General features: G+C 41.8%; 1 protein-coding gene across 2 annotated transcripts in view; it reads right to left on the bottom strand.

The window, feature by feature from the left end:
* LOC137538938 (uncharacterized) overlaps positions 1-15,234 on the bottom strand; it is a 194,529-nt gene that overhangs the window by 93,862 nt on the left and 85,433 nt on the right. The window contains exons 4-5 of one of the 2 annotated variants that reach the window (XM_068261377.1): positions 14,665-14,751; positions 2,825-2,866 (exon numbers count right to left, since the gene is read on the bottom strand). In XM_068261377.1, the coding sequence (XP_068117478.1) occupies positions 2,825-2,866; positions 14,665-14,751 (129 nt within the window). The remainder of the gene's footprint in view (positions 1-2,824; positions 2,867-14,664; positions 14,752-15,234) is intronic. The other variant, XM_068261378.1, reaches the window with a different exon arrangement.

The raw sequence follows: 15,234 nt of genomic DNA, 5'->3' as shown, positions 1-15,234 counted from the left end.
TGTTAAGATGTTAGCAAGAAGTTTTTTCATCTTTGGAGTCACACAGAAACCACGTCAGAGAGATCCTGGAACGTCTTCGAGTTCATGGTCTCTATAGCAAGCCAGAAAAATGTGAATTCGAAAAGGAAGAAATTCAGTTTCTACGACAAAGTCTTGGCTGCTGAAATCTCTATGGATTCTCAAAAAGTTTTAACAATTCTTGATTGGCCAGAACCCGTAGACAAGAAAGGGGTGCAGAGATTTATCGGCTTTGCCAATTTTTACAGGAAGATTATTAAAAACGTTTCTTCTGTGGTAGCTCCCATCACTCGGCTCACCAAACAGGATCAACCCTTTCACTGAACTCCTGAGGCCCGAGAAGCCTTTCAAACCCTTAAGAATCGGTTAACCTCAGCCCCGATTCTCAGACATGCAGATCTGACCCTTCCTTAGATTGTAGAAGTTGACGCCTCAGAGAATGCAGTTGGAGCCACCTCATCTCAACACTTTGGCATGAAAGCTTTATTATATCCAGTTGCCTTTTTTTTGCAAGATTGAACAGTGCTGAAAGGAATTACGATGTTGGTGATTGCGGACTACTAGCCATTAAAGCAGCCCTGGAAGAATGGAGATATCTGCTGGAAGGGGCACAACTTTTAGTGTTAATATTCACTGATCACAAGAATCTCGAGCATCTTTGAACAACTAAGTGATTAAGACCAAGACAAGCAAGGTGGGCTCTGTTCTTTTCCCGCTTCAACTTTCATGTTACCCATCATCCTGGATCAAAGAACTCAAAGCCTGATGCCTTGTCTCAGATGTTTTTCGATTCTTCTCAGAGTGTAGTTCCTGAATAAATGGATACAATTCTCTCAGCCCTTTATTTTCTGCTAATTATGCCAGAACTCATGACTCAAATCAAGCAAGTGTCCTCCTCCTCCGCCTGTCTGGATCCTGGACTTTCAGACAAAGATGGAGTTTTGTATCAAATTCCAGATAATCTGCGGGTCAAGGTCTTACAGCTAAACCATGACAATAAGTTGGCCGTACACTTTGGGGCTTTTAATGGCCCATACTCACAGGCTACAATTGTCACCGCAACCACGTGGCACGCGCGTGTTGCGCCGACAGGTCGCCCATGAGTATGGCACGCGCGCCCCGAACCGTCGCTCTCTGCTGCTGTCGCCAGGCGATTGACACAGTCAACCGCCCGGTGACAGTTGGCGCCACAACTGTCGCTAGTCCGCGTGTGTATGCGGACTAGCGACAGCAACCTAATAGCCGGTGCATTGAGTTTCCGGCAGGGGGGAGGAACGTCGGCGACAGCTTCCGTCACATCCATAGTCCCTCTTCCGTGTGTATATGCGGAGGGACCTGGCAACGAGCTGTCACCGAACTGTTGCTCACACGCTCCCGTGTGCGAGCGACTGGCAACAAAAGTAGCCCGTGAGTATGGGCCATAAGACTCTTGAACGCCTTTAGAGACAATTTTGGTGGCATGGGATGGTGAAAGATTGTAAGAACCTTGCTGATTCCTGCATTATCAGCAGCAGATACCTTGGCCCAACCTTGGGGCTTGTTAACTCCATTACCTGTTCCCTCCCGTTGTAGATTTGCCGCCGTCACAGGGATTTACAGCAATTCTTGTGGTGGTAGACTGATTGTCAAAGATGGCACGTTTTATTCCTCTCAAGAAAAATCCTTCTGCTGCTGTTACTGCCAGGGTCTTTCTGCCCTTAAGGGGGGGCAAATGTTACACTAACCTGTCCACGATCCAGGCCGGGAATTCCTATTGTTGTGGTTTGGCCGCACACAGCGTTCCATGTAATGTTGTACACGCGCATGCCATGCCGTCAGAACCGGAAGTTGCGACCATTGGAACGCATGGATGCACAAGCATACACGTGTGTGCATTGCACGCAGACGTTCGTGCGCAAAGGAGAGTTCAGACCAGAGAACAGGGCTGATTCCTCTGTCAGTTTGTGGTTGCACTAGACTGTTCCTGGTTCACTTCCAGCCATTGTTTGTCTTCCTGTTACTAACCTGGCCTGTTCTCAACTAATCGGATCCTGAATTCCTGGTATCTTGCCTTGGCTTCCTCCTGACTACTCTTGATTGCTACCTGCCTCGGTCTCCTGCCTGTACCTAGTTTATGAACCATTGCCGCCTGCCTCGACCTCCTGCCCGTACCTCGTTTATGAACCATTGCCGTCTGCCTCGACCTCCTGCCTGTACCTCGATAATGAACCATTGCCGTCTGCCTCGACCTCCTGCCTGTACCTCGTTTATGAACCATTGCCACCTGCCTTAACCTCCTGCCTGCGCCTCATTTATGAGCCATTGACCAGACAAGCCTGACAGGGTCTCTTCACTGTTTCAGATTTATGCAGGAATCTACCATATTGTACGGGATTTGCTGTTTATTTGACTAGTGATAATGCATAACTTTGCAATAAAGATTTTTTTTTCTTCGAATGCAGCTATACTGGTTTGGTTCTTCCTTTTTTTCTAGTATACTTTGTCTATCAACTGTTGTTGAATTACATCAATCAACAGGCCAGTAGGACACTGGCCAGAAAACCATTTTTTTGTTCAATACAAAGACTTTAATGATTACTGGACTTCAACATGGTATTTTGAGCTTTTAGACATTCTACAGCATCTCATCATTCAGGGCAACAATCAATAAGAATCTGTAGGGGGATTTAGAGAAAATGAAAAGCGTAGAAACGGAGCACAATAAATGGCCAAATTGTAAATTTCTATCTGCACCATCTTTACATAAAGAATTCAATTTATTTCAATGACAGTACAATGTGGAATCAATGTGGAATTCAGTACTCACTTTTGTTGAGCATTTTAGTGAGTAATCTATACAGAAGATCCCCTGAAATAAAAAATAAAAAAATATTTCACTGAAATATTCCTTTTTTTTTTTTTTTGGGAAAACAATAAAATAGTATGCTCCTGCATATTATATTAAAGATTAACTTTACCCATGTGTCACAGGAGCCCTAGTGGCTGACCGCACTTAGCCTTCTAAACGGTGCCAGCGCACAGATCGTGCGAACTCTGGTCGCAGTCAATGCGCAGGAACCGTTAAGAATTAGCCGCAGACAACTCAGAAGGGAGCCTGTGAGACACGGGTGATTACAACTTCACCCACTGGTTCAGAGTAAACTGCCACCACCGCGGTTATCATGGGACCGTGGAGCCCACTAACTGACTAGTCCTGCGAATAAAACGGTTAAACACACGATATTCTGTCTAGCCAACAACAAACAAACGGTAGCGTATCTTCAGAGACCCGGGATCAGTTCTGTGTGTGCTGATAAGCAGGGTAGCGGAACAGTGAATGACTTGGAGGAAGTCTTTTATTCACACAATATAAATAATTAAAATCACAATTATTAAGACGGTAATAGCCAGTATAAAAAATAAAAGAAGGGAGAAAAATACTTAGTTCCTGGAAAGATGTCCTTTTTGTGGGAAAATCATCAGTTCAAGCAAAACGGTTTCAAGTTCTTAGAGTTCTTTGTTTCAGAGTAAAGTTCAGCAAGATTTAAAATCCAAACAAAATGGAGGATGTCCTTTGTTTCAGCTCTGTCAAGATGGCCACCACTTGTTCCTCATAGTGGCCGTGTGTCATGAAGATGGTAAAGGGAGGAATTGATGCCCTCCTGCTGGCCAGGTGCTTTTGATGAAGCTGGTTTGGGGGTGTGGCAGTGCCAGCCCCCTCTGAGCTACCAGCAAATGACAGTTCATTCCCTCCGAGAGATTTTAGAGCTAAACTTATGAATTGCTGTAACTCCTGAACCATACATGTTACATTTAGGGGGGTAACAGCTTCATACTTGGGAGGAAAATACAGATTAATATGATATCCGACATGGCTAGTGCAGCAGATCAGGGTCCTGGGTAGATTCATACCTGGGTTGTAGGGGCCCCGGGCCCCTCTCGACTGGTATCAAGAGATCCAGCATGACCCTACGGATCCAATGATACCGCTCTCATAACCACCCTATTTATTGTATTCTGTAAATGGGCAAAAGATTATATAGTACATTCATTTCTTCCTGCTAAGGCTGGAGTCAGCCTGACTGGAGTCCAGCTGTGTCTGCTCTTGGGATCTCCTTTTTTTGAAAGGCCCTGTTGGCTCCTTCAATTAACATCTGAATGTGAGATCAGCTAGGTGTCACCTTATACCTGATGGATGGGCCATCAGCACAGCTTGAAGCCAGGGACTCTCTGGGCCCAGGCTCATTAGCATATCAAAAGAGCCATCCAGCCTTTAGGATGGTGCTCTCCCTCTGCTAAGAAAAGGACTTCAGCTGCCCCTACACACTCAACCCAGATTGTATCGATTTGAAGCGCAATCGATGCAGGGAATCGAGTGCGATCGCTTTTTCTTCATGGGCGGTTCCAGGACGCGCCTGCGGCCCCGCAACCGTCCGTGACACCATGCTTTCTAGCCAATGAGCACTCATGATGTCCAGGCCCCTCGACATTCAACACTGCACCCCACACTGATAGCCCCCATCCACATACTAACACATTCTGCAGCCCTGCCCAGTCTATATTGTTCAGATGCCAAGTCTTTCTAAGCCAGGCATGTCCAAAGTCCGGCCGCAAGATAAATGCAGCCCGTCAAGCCTTTTCATGCGGCCCCCAAATCTCTCTTTTGTTATTAATTGCATGCAACCCAGAGACCATTTTTTGTAGTCCTATCCTATAGCAATTTTGATACTATAGGACTTTGGAACTTAGCTACAGGAGTGCCATTCGAGGAGAAGGAAAAGTGGAGAAGAAGGCAAAACACAGACAGTGACATGGTGAGCAAAGGGTGAGGGAGGGAGCAGCAGCCAGTGTGCCCCCATTTAAGCAACAGCAGCCCCCTCTGTGCCAGCCAGAACCACCACTGTGCCACTACTGTGCAAGCAGTAATCACCACTATGCCACCGATTAGAAGCCACCACTGAGCCAGCAGCCACTGATTAGCAGCTGTCACTATGCCAGCAGCAGTCACCTATAAGCAGCAGCTGCCACTAACAGTGGTAGCAGCCACTCATTTGCAGACACCACTATGCCAACAGCAGCAGCCACCCATTTGCAGACACCACTATGCGTGTTTTGGGAGTGGAGGGACGTGTACCCGCATGGGGCATTCGGGGCGCATGCCACCCTTCTTTTGGGGAACTTTAATTTATGCCCTTTGCTTGTCTAGTTCTAATCAAAATAGGAAATATTGTCCTTATGGAATGTTTCTTTCACTCTGTATATCCCGATCAGTTCTTGTACTGGGACCTACTCACTAAATTTAACCATTTCATGCATTCAAAAAGGGGCCAGCTTGTACGGTATCATAATCTGCAGTATGTATCTGACAGGTGGTGTTATGTTTGTTTGATGAATTTTATTATGCATGAGTTTGATGTGTGCGGGGATTTTATATTAGATCTTGTAAGATTGTATGGCTAGAAGTGCAGACCTTTACTAGGGTGTCTGACTGAATTTTTACAACTTTAAGAAGACAATGGAAAATTTAACAGTGCAAATTATGTTCAATATATTTTAGTGCGCTGCACAAACAGGGGGGAGTAGATTAGTTAAACAAACATATATTGGCAGATCATTAAGACAATAAATGGAATACAATAAAATGATATAAATACATGAAGAATATTTACTCTATGAGATATAGCATTATGTGAGGATGTGTTGTGTCTCAGAGCTGTTTGACAGGTTGATATTTTAAAATCAGGCAAATTAATATAACATGTACGTTTATCGTATGATTAATAAAGCCAGTGCTATGAGAGGAATAATGTTACAATGCTAGATAAGTCCATGCAAGGGAATGTTATTTTGTCTGTGAGAATATAAGTGTTAAATGAGAACTGTGTGATAATACATATCTGGCTGTTTTGGAGTGAAGTAAGCTGTGTGTGCAATTGACTGGAAGTTAGGATAAAACTGTTTTTACTAAATATATTATTAGAAATCGGTCTACATATTTTCAATGTTAAGCTTATAGCAATGATTGAGTGAGCTATGAGACTGAGAACTTAATCCTTAGTTCAACTGACACTTCCCATTAAAATAATTAGGGTATTGTATTTAACCAAGTAATTGCTTTAATCCAAGTGCTGATGGGTGTTTTTCCTAATATTGGAAGGCACACTGTTACTACTCCTGTGTAGTGTGTTTGTGGAAATTAGTCTAACGAATAAGAACTATTTATATGTTTGATAAAGAGACTTGGCAGAAGGGAAATACTGTGAATTTATTAATAAAATGTTGAAGCACTAAAAAGGGAAATTCATACTAATGCTTTTAAGGGAAACACCTTAATAAGTAAGTTGCCAGTCCTATGGGTACAATCTGAAATATATGGGAAACATTTCTGATCATGGTATATTTTGGGCAGGCTTTTCGAGAGGCAGAGTTGATCCTTTGTATCACCCACAATTTTCAGGGTGACATTATGGATCAAATAAAGAGCATGTAGCTTAACCAGACAGCCTCATAACCCTATCTATAGCAGTTTCCTGACAGGTAGTGCCTTGACAGAGCAAAGACAGTTAATTAACAGGTAATGTTAATTCCGTAGTGCTAGATTGAACTGTAGATTGAATCCTGACACAGGACCCTTTCCTCAAATCATCCATACCCAAACATCCTCTACTCACCTTTAAAAGAGCTCCCAACTTACGTAGTCTATTGGCACCCAGTAAATTTAGACCTACTAATCATCATAGGAATCCACCTACCTATTCTAAAAACCCTGGCTCGGCCCCCTGCAACCATGCACGTTGCACAGCCTGCCAATTCATTAGCACAACTGAGAAATTTCAGTCCGTCACCACCAAAAGTGAATTCAACATCAAACAGCACATTACATGTACATCAAGGAACGTTATATACATTATTTCCTGCCCATGTAACCTGCAATATGTAGGCCGGACCACCCAATTAGTCCGCGAAAGAGTGGGACAGCACAAACGCAACATATTGAAACGATATCCTCTACACAGTGTCTCCAGACACTTCAGCACACACCATAGTGGGAATCCACAATCCCTCACTGTTACGCTTATTGAATCTTCACAGGCACCTAATAATATTGTTGAGGTGTTAAGACACAAAGAAATGTTCTGGATACAGATTCTGAGGACCCTTGTTCCAGAGGGCCTCAATGAGACATTGGAAAAATTATTTTGAACAACGAAACAGCTTTCGTTTTTTGTCAGCTCTCTTTTATCCTTCCCCCTTTTCCCTTGAAATACTTTTTAAAAATTTGTATTACCATATTCATCATTGTCTCCATTTGTGTAAAAAAATCTGTTGGACGCTTAAATTTCTCTGGGTGCCAAGCTGTCTTTTCATCCGCATCTTTTTGAAATAATGGATGAAATTTTTAAAGGGGGTCTTTTATATTCTGTATCGCCATAGGAACAAAATTGTATATATTGGATTTATTTATTACTGTGTATTATGATGTTTTCCATTTCCATTTTTATTTTCATGACCCTCCAATACTCATGGACATTTTTCTAAGAGAAGTGTAAGCAAGAATTTACAGAGAGGATCATAGCACTCACAAAGAGATGCTTGGATTGTGAATGATTTGTTCACATCTCTTTTTATGCAGTGTCATGTCATTTTAGAAAACGCCAGTAGATGGCAGCATTGGTCAGCAAAAACCACTGCTAACCATCCAGCGTATATTCTCAATCTGTTATAACATTTAGACATATTAGTCACAGTGTGTCTTGTTAGTTTATTTGATAGAATACTGTAGGCTTTCTGGATACGCACTTAGGGGTAACAGTATTACCCCTCTTTACATCACAGACCATTGCCATCAGTAAATATGGCGCTCGCTGCCTCCTACATCTACTACGCATGCGCCTGCCCACTAATCACACTGCCTCCGTCAGAACGGATGCGACTTCACTTCCGCATCCGCCTACCCTAACAGCCAGAGGATGCGACCAAATAACTTATTGTGCTGCTCGCCCCACTGCTAGAGCGGAAGTCGTCATTGCGACGCTTCTGACAGATACCACCGCCCACAATTAGAATTCAGTCTGGCGCCAATAGAATAGGTTATATACCACGGAGAGATCGACATGGACTCCTATTGAGGCGCTTGATCCAGAAATAGATCCACTACTGGTAAGCCATTTTCCTTTATATACTCCCACATATATGAATTATAGCATGCTGTTCCATACATCAAGAGCTGGGTCCGCAGCATTTGTCTGGTCTATTGCATATTTAATTTGTGGTATGCTAGCACGGAGACTTTCTTATAACATGTCACATGGAGATCACTATGGCCTATAGAGCAGCAAGTGCAATTCCATTCAACATATTGCTTAGATGACAGAGGCCTATATTGATGTATAATTATCAATATGTACCGATTTTTCTGTTTCTTTCTCTCTTTTGTTTTTGTTTTAGGTATATACAAAAATGTTATGCACCCCTAGTATTTGTATTATATAACAAACACTAATAAGGAATTTTAGCTTTACATATATTTGCATATATTGTCATTTCTGTATATTAAGCGTCCTCTAGCACACCTTTTCCTTTGTGTTCTTTTTCCCTCAGTGTTTCTCCTATCTGATTGCCTGATGAAGCGGGAGTTTTGCCCGTGAAACGCGTTGCATTTTTGGAGAATCCCCAATAAATTTTACTGTTATTTATTAACGGCTTATTGGCTGGTCTATTTTTACCTGAGTGGTGTATCCACCTGCACCCCTCCTTTTAAGCGGGTTTTAATCATTTTATACTTGTTGGCGCCTCTGTCACCCTTGCTTTATCACTGAACAGTCCACCCCAGGTGGAGGGGGTTTTCCCCATTTTTCCGTCTACAGAGAGCGACATTTTTAAACACCTGAGTGGGGTCAGGTTCTAATCGTCCCCACCTGCAGTTACAGTGGTTGCCTTTGAGGTAACCCAGACTTGTGAGTACATCCATCATTTATTTTCATTTTGTCTCCATCTGATTGTTGACATACTACACCATATTTGGCTCTCGGTCTCTGTGTTCTTTCTTTTAAAGCAATACCTATATAAGTAGAGGGGTGGGTATATGTAAGGGGCGTGTCAGTTGTCCAATGGGGATATGGGAAATTGTTATGTAAGGAGTGGAGGGCGGTGTGCTGGGCGTGACCGTTACATAATGGGACTGATGTTTAGAGTTACGTAAGGAGTAATGGGCGGTTGTGTATAAGACGTGTCATTACTGAAGTAACCTATGGGCAGTGTGCCTATGGTGGTGGCTGGATAGTGTACTGGTCAAGGGCACCGACTTTGACCAGGGTTCAAATCCTGGATGAGATAGCATATGAAAAATAATAAAGTAATGTTTTCTTTTGAGTAAAGGTTATCTGATGAATTAAGTGTGAAATAATGTTGATTTTTTCTTTGGAGATGCATGATAATGTTATATGGACAAATATAATTCAGATATTTTTCTTTTGGAATAAAATCAAAATAAAACAGAAGGAACAGAATAAACTGAACAAAGTAAAAAATAAAACATAAACATTGTGAGGTAGGGAGGATAAATTGACAAATTAGTAGCAAAAAAACAAGTACAACAATATAATGCCCAACTAGGGCACTAAGCAGCAGACATTTGATAATAACGGTAAAATAATATAGCGGATGTCCATGATAATTGACATAGTGCACGTGATTAATACATTATACTAATAATGTTATCCATAATGGTAATATAAGCCAGGATGTGGGAAGTTGCAAATATGATAAAGTCCATCCTAATAAGAGAAATGATAATCATGATAAAAAACAGGATATAAAAATAATAAATAAAAACCATATGGTGGGCTAAAAATATAATGTATAAAAACTGGAAGAAGGAATGATAAAAGATAAATAACACATCTAGAACTGCAGGTTAAATGTTTTTTTTTTATCGGATATTGTAATTTAGTAGTATTAGAAAAAAAAGGAGGTAGTGGTTTGGATGAAGGGGCAGGCCAGGCTGCTGGTGTTATTGCAGGGGGAGCAACCTGGTATAGGATGACCCTGTTGATGTCCCAATCTCGTAGGTGGCTTAAGATGGCTGGGTGCTAGGATATTACGTAGATTGGGTGCTCTCCTGAAGGTAATTGCAGGTGCTATTGGTAATGATGGCTGGATCACGGCCATCCGGCCATCATTACCAATAGCACCCGCAATTATCTTCAGGAGAGCACCCAATCTACATAATCTCCTAGCACCCAGCCATGTTAAGCCACCTATGAGATTTGGACATCAACAGGGTCATCCTATACCAGGTTGCTCCCTCTGCAATAACACCAGATGCCTGGCCTGTCCCTTCATCCACACCACTACCTCCTTTTCTTCTAATACTACTAAATTACAATATCAGATAAAAAAACATTTAACCTGCAGTTTTAGATGTTATTTACGTCATCTCCTGCCCTTGCCACCTCCAGTACGTGAGCCGCACAACCCAACTAGCACGGAGTAGAATCAGACAACACAGGAGAAATATGCACAAGAATTTTCCTCTTCACAGCGTATCTAGACACTTTGGTACCCATCACAACAGCAACCCCACTTTATTCCACATCACCCTTATAGAAAGTATTAATCAGCACCATTCGGATGCTTTTGAACAACTTAACGAGAGACATTTTCTGGATTCAAATGTTGAGGACCCTCGTACCAGAGGGCCTCAACGAACAACTTGAAAAAATACACTGATTAGAAATCTACCGTACTAATTTTTAATCAGTCGCCTCTTTTATCATTCCTTCTTCCAATTTTTATATATTATATTTTTAGCCCACCATATAGTTTTTGTTATTTTTATATACTGTTTTTTATCATGATTATCATTTCTCTTATTAGGATGGACTTTATCATATTTGCAACATCCCACATCCTGGCTTATATTACCATTATGGATAATATTATTAGTATAATGTATTAATCACGTGCACTATGTCAATTATCATGGACATCCGCTATATTATTTTACCGTTATTATCAAATGTCTGCTGCTTAGTGCCCCAGTTGGGAATTATATTGTTGTACTTGGTTTTTTTGCTACTAATTTGTCAATTTATCCTCCCTACCTCACAATGTTTATGTTTTATTTTTACTTTGTTCAGTTTGTTCTGTTTTTATTTTTATTTTGATTATTTTATTCCAAAAGAATAATATCTGAATTATATATGTCCATAAAACATCATGCATCTCCAAAGAAAAAAAATCAACATTATTTCACACTTTATTCATCAGATAGTCTTTACTCATAAACAAAACAAAACAAAAAACTCAATGCACCTACCGTATATACTCGCATATAAGCCGACTCGCATATAAGCCAAGGCACCCACTTTTCCCCCATAAACCAGGAAAAAGTGATTGACTCGCATATAAGCCCCCACCCCATTATAGCTTCGGGATAAATAACCAAATGTGCTCCCATTATGAGACATCCCCTCTTTCCAAAGCCAAACAGGCCCCCAGTATGAAGCAGCCGACCTCCCCATAGCCAGATGTGCATCCATGTCTCTGCTAATTACCCCTCACATCTGCTTAGCACCCAGCCTCTTATAGACACACATCCTGCTGACAACCAGGGACATTGCCCAAGACAAATCTTCTACACCCTGGAGTCTGGACTCTTAAATGCTGCTAATAGGAGTGTATTTCCCCATGATGGCAGATTAGAACTATCACCAGACAAACACAGGACAAATCAGTGAGGTGAAGCTGGACTCACCAGGGCACTAAGTGCTTTTCACTGATCTGCAAAGCTGCAGGCACAGAATGCACCTGATCCTTGAGACACACAGCCCACATCTGCCATGAATAACTTCATTCCATTCTCCTCTGCATGTCTCATCTCCATGTGCACTCACGAGCTGTCTTCCTGACTGCTGCCATCTACTGGGCATGTGCGGAAAATAGCAAAGCATGCAGGGAGATGTAGTTTCTTGAAGCCCGGAATTTACTTGTAACTTTGACTCACTTTACTCTGCTCCCTCCTCACACGCTGAAGCCGGGCAATGTACAGTTGCTTCTTGTATTCTCAATGCTGCATCTTCCGTGGCAAGGCTGTGCGCTGTTATGTGCCGATAGATATGTTTATGTGACAGGCAGCCACACGCTGTTATATTATGCCCGGATCTGTATATTGCTGTGGCTGTAGCTCACTATCATGAAGCTCTGATAGTGAGCTGGAGCCATGGCAGTATACAGATCCGGGCATAATATAACAGCGTGTGGCTGCCTGTCACATAAACACATCTATCGGCACATAACAGCGCACAGCCTTGCCACGGAGGATGCAGCATTGAGAATACAAGAAGCAACTGTACATTGCCCGGCTTCAGCATGTGAGGAGGGAGTGGAGTGAAAGTTACATCAAAAGGATGCCTGCTCCGTAATGCTGCACGCTCTGGGAGCGCTGGGGAACATCAGTCTGTTTACAGCTGCTCTAACGCGTCAGGGGAAGGACAGACATAGCGGGGGCACAGCCAGATGACTCGCATAGAAGCCGAGGGGTAGACTTTTCAGTACATTTTTTGTACTGAAAAATTCGGCTTCTATGCGAGTATATACGGTATGTTAATTATTTCATTTTCTTGCTTCACATGTTGTAATTTTTTATTTTGTTATAAGTGGCTGGATAGTTAAGGGCTCCGCCTCTGACACAGGAGACCTGGGTTCAAATCTCGGCTCTGACTGTTCAGTAAGCCAGCACCTATTCAGTAAGGCGTTCTTTGGGCGAGACTCCCTAACACTACTACTGCCTATTGAAGCAAGCGCTTTGAGTCCGACAGGAGAAAAGCACTATACAAAAAAAAAGGATTAATATTATAAAAAAAAAAAGGAATTTTTCATATGCTATCCCATCCAGGATTTGCACCCTGGTCTCCTGTGTCAAAAGTGGTGCCCTTGACCAGTACACTATCCAGCCACCACCATAGGCACACTGCCCATAGGTTACTTCAGCGATGACACGTCTTATACACCCTGCCCGTTACTCCTTACATAACTCTAACCATCAGTTCCATTATGTAAGTTCACGCCCAGCACACCGCCCACCACTCCTTACATAACAATTTCCCATATCCCCATTGGACAACTGACACACCCCTTACATATACCCCCCCCCCCCCACTTATACAGGTATTGGTCCATCCCACAACCCCGCACACCACAGGATTGGCCAATCCACCACCCATATAGGTATATAAGGAGCTGCTTTGCCTCAGACAGAGGCACTTATCGTGACCTTGACACTGCACTGGTAAGTCTAAAATTCAGAATTTTTATACAACTATCTTTCCTTCTGTCTATAGGCCTATCCCCTGGTACACTATCCCGGGCCATCGTTGGCCCAATCTTCCTTCAGCTTAACAATTTTATCCTGTATACCCTCCCACCCCCTTACCCACTAGGATATTTATTTCTCTCCTCACACTTCCTCCCCACCCATGCCTCACCACCCCTGCCCATACATTTCAATGGACGATATTATTTACTGTAAAAATAACACTCAACAATATGTACATTACTCTGAGGACACTTTATTTGTCTCTGTCTTTTCAGTGTGTACTCCTATTTTTTTATTGCCTGAGAAAGCACGAATTAACCTGTGAAACGTGTTGCAAAAACCTCTGGAGTGTACCAATACATTTGATTGTTTTTAATACACAGTTTTTGTGTCTGCTTGCAGGGGTAAGTCCACCACTGCCTCCTAAGAAATTTTAAAAGTTTTAAGAATTTTTTTTTTTATCCTGTTGGCGCCTCTGTTCTTCATTACGAATATTGGGTAGCATTTTAACCATGAAAACGCAACAGAATTTGTGGTGTTTGAGATCTGAGGCCTATGACATGTGCATTTTTTTCTAGCTGCAAACTAAATGAGAAGCAATAAAATTGTTATTTTCATATACTTTGTACCAAAATAAAACACCCCCCAAAGTGACAGAACTGAAAAGAGAATACATAAATAGTTACTTTAGAAACTCCTTTTTTTAAAATATGTGTGCCATGAGGGTGTATTACTCTTATTTTTGTTAATAAGGGCTTGTAATCATTGGTAATGCGCAATGAGAACATGAAAACAACAACATAGAAAAAATACACCTTAATTTCCAAATAATATAGTCACTATACTTTGTACTAGGGGCATAATTCAAATGTTGCACTAACCAGGACAAATAGGCAGGTAAAATGTGTGGGTTTTATGTATGCAGGTAGAATGTGTGGGTTTTATGCATGGTAGCATTGTTTAATTTACATCTATAGGGGATGAAATTGGAGAAATTGTGTATTTTTTAATTTTTTCCTTGTTTTTCCCCTTAAAATGCATAGAAAATAAAGTAATTACTGAAAACAAACATCACCCTCAAAAAGCCTAATTTGTGGTGAAAAATACAAGGTATAGATAATTTTGTTGTGATAAGTATTGAAAAAGTTATTGGCAAATGAAAGGGAAGAGCGCTGACAGGTGAAAACTGGTCCGTTAGGGTAAAAACCCTTGGGGGTGAAGTGGTTAAAGTAGAAATATAGTGGTTTGCCCTGTGTTAGAGTGGTCCTGCATTTCATATTAGGTAAACCCCCTTGTAACAACATCATACAGTAACAATGAAAGTAGTAATGTGGAATTTCAGCACTCACTTTTCCAGTAGATCATCACAAGGGCCCCCACCAGCAGTAATATACCGATCATCACTCCAACTATTGTTACAGTGTGATCTTTTCTCTCTGCAATCACACAACAAGATATTTCACTAAAATATTATTTTATGCAAACCACTGTCCATGTAATATCGTTTAAATTGTTGGAATAAACATTTCTTACAGTAAAAGCCAATGTATCATCTTTTGACATTTCCTCATCTACAGTCGGAATCAAAAGTTTGGACAACCTTGTTAATCTTAATGATTTTCTTGTATAAATCGTTGGTTGTTACGAGAAAAAAATGTCAGTTAGATAGACCATATAGGAGACACACACAGTGATATTTGAGACGTGAAATGAAGTTTATTGCATTTACAGAAAGTGTGAAATAATTGTTTAAACAAAACTAGGCAGGTGCATAATTTTGGGCGGTGATTGACAGCGCTGCTCGCGCAGGCGCAGTACAGGCTGACCTGGAGGCCGGCCTGACATCATTGCCGGGGACCGGGAAGGAGCTGCGGCGAACAGCTGCGGCGAGGGTCATGCTGGGAGTTTGGGGCTGGAGG

The sequence above is a fragment of the Hyperolius riggenbachi genome, chromosome 11, assembly GCF_040937935.1.
Source record: "Hyperolius riggenbachi isolate aHypRig1 chromosome 11, aHypRig1.pri, whole genome shotgun sequence".
Lineage (NCBI taxonomy): Eukaryota > Metazoa > Chordata > Amphibia > Anura > Hyperoliidae > Hyperolius > Hyperolius riggenbachi.
Note: the sequence above shows the minus strand (reverse complement) of the source record. Positions and strands in the feature narration are given on the sequence as shown.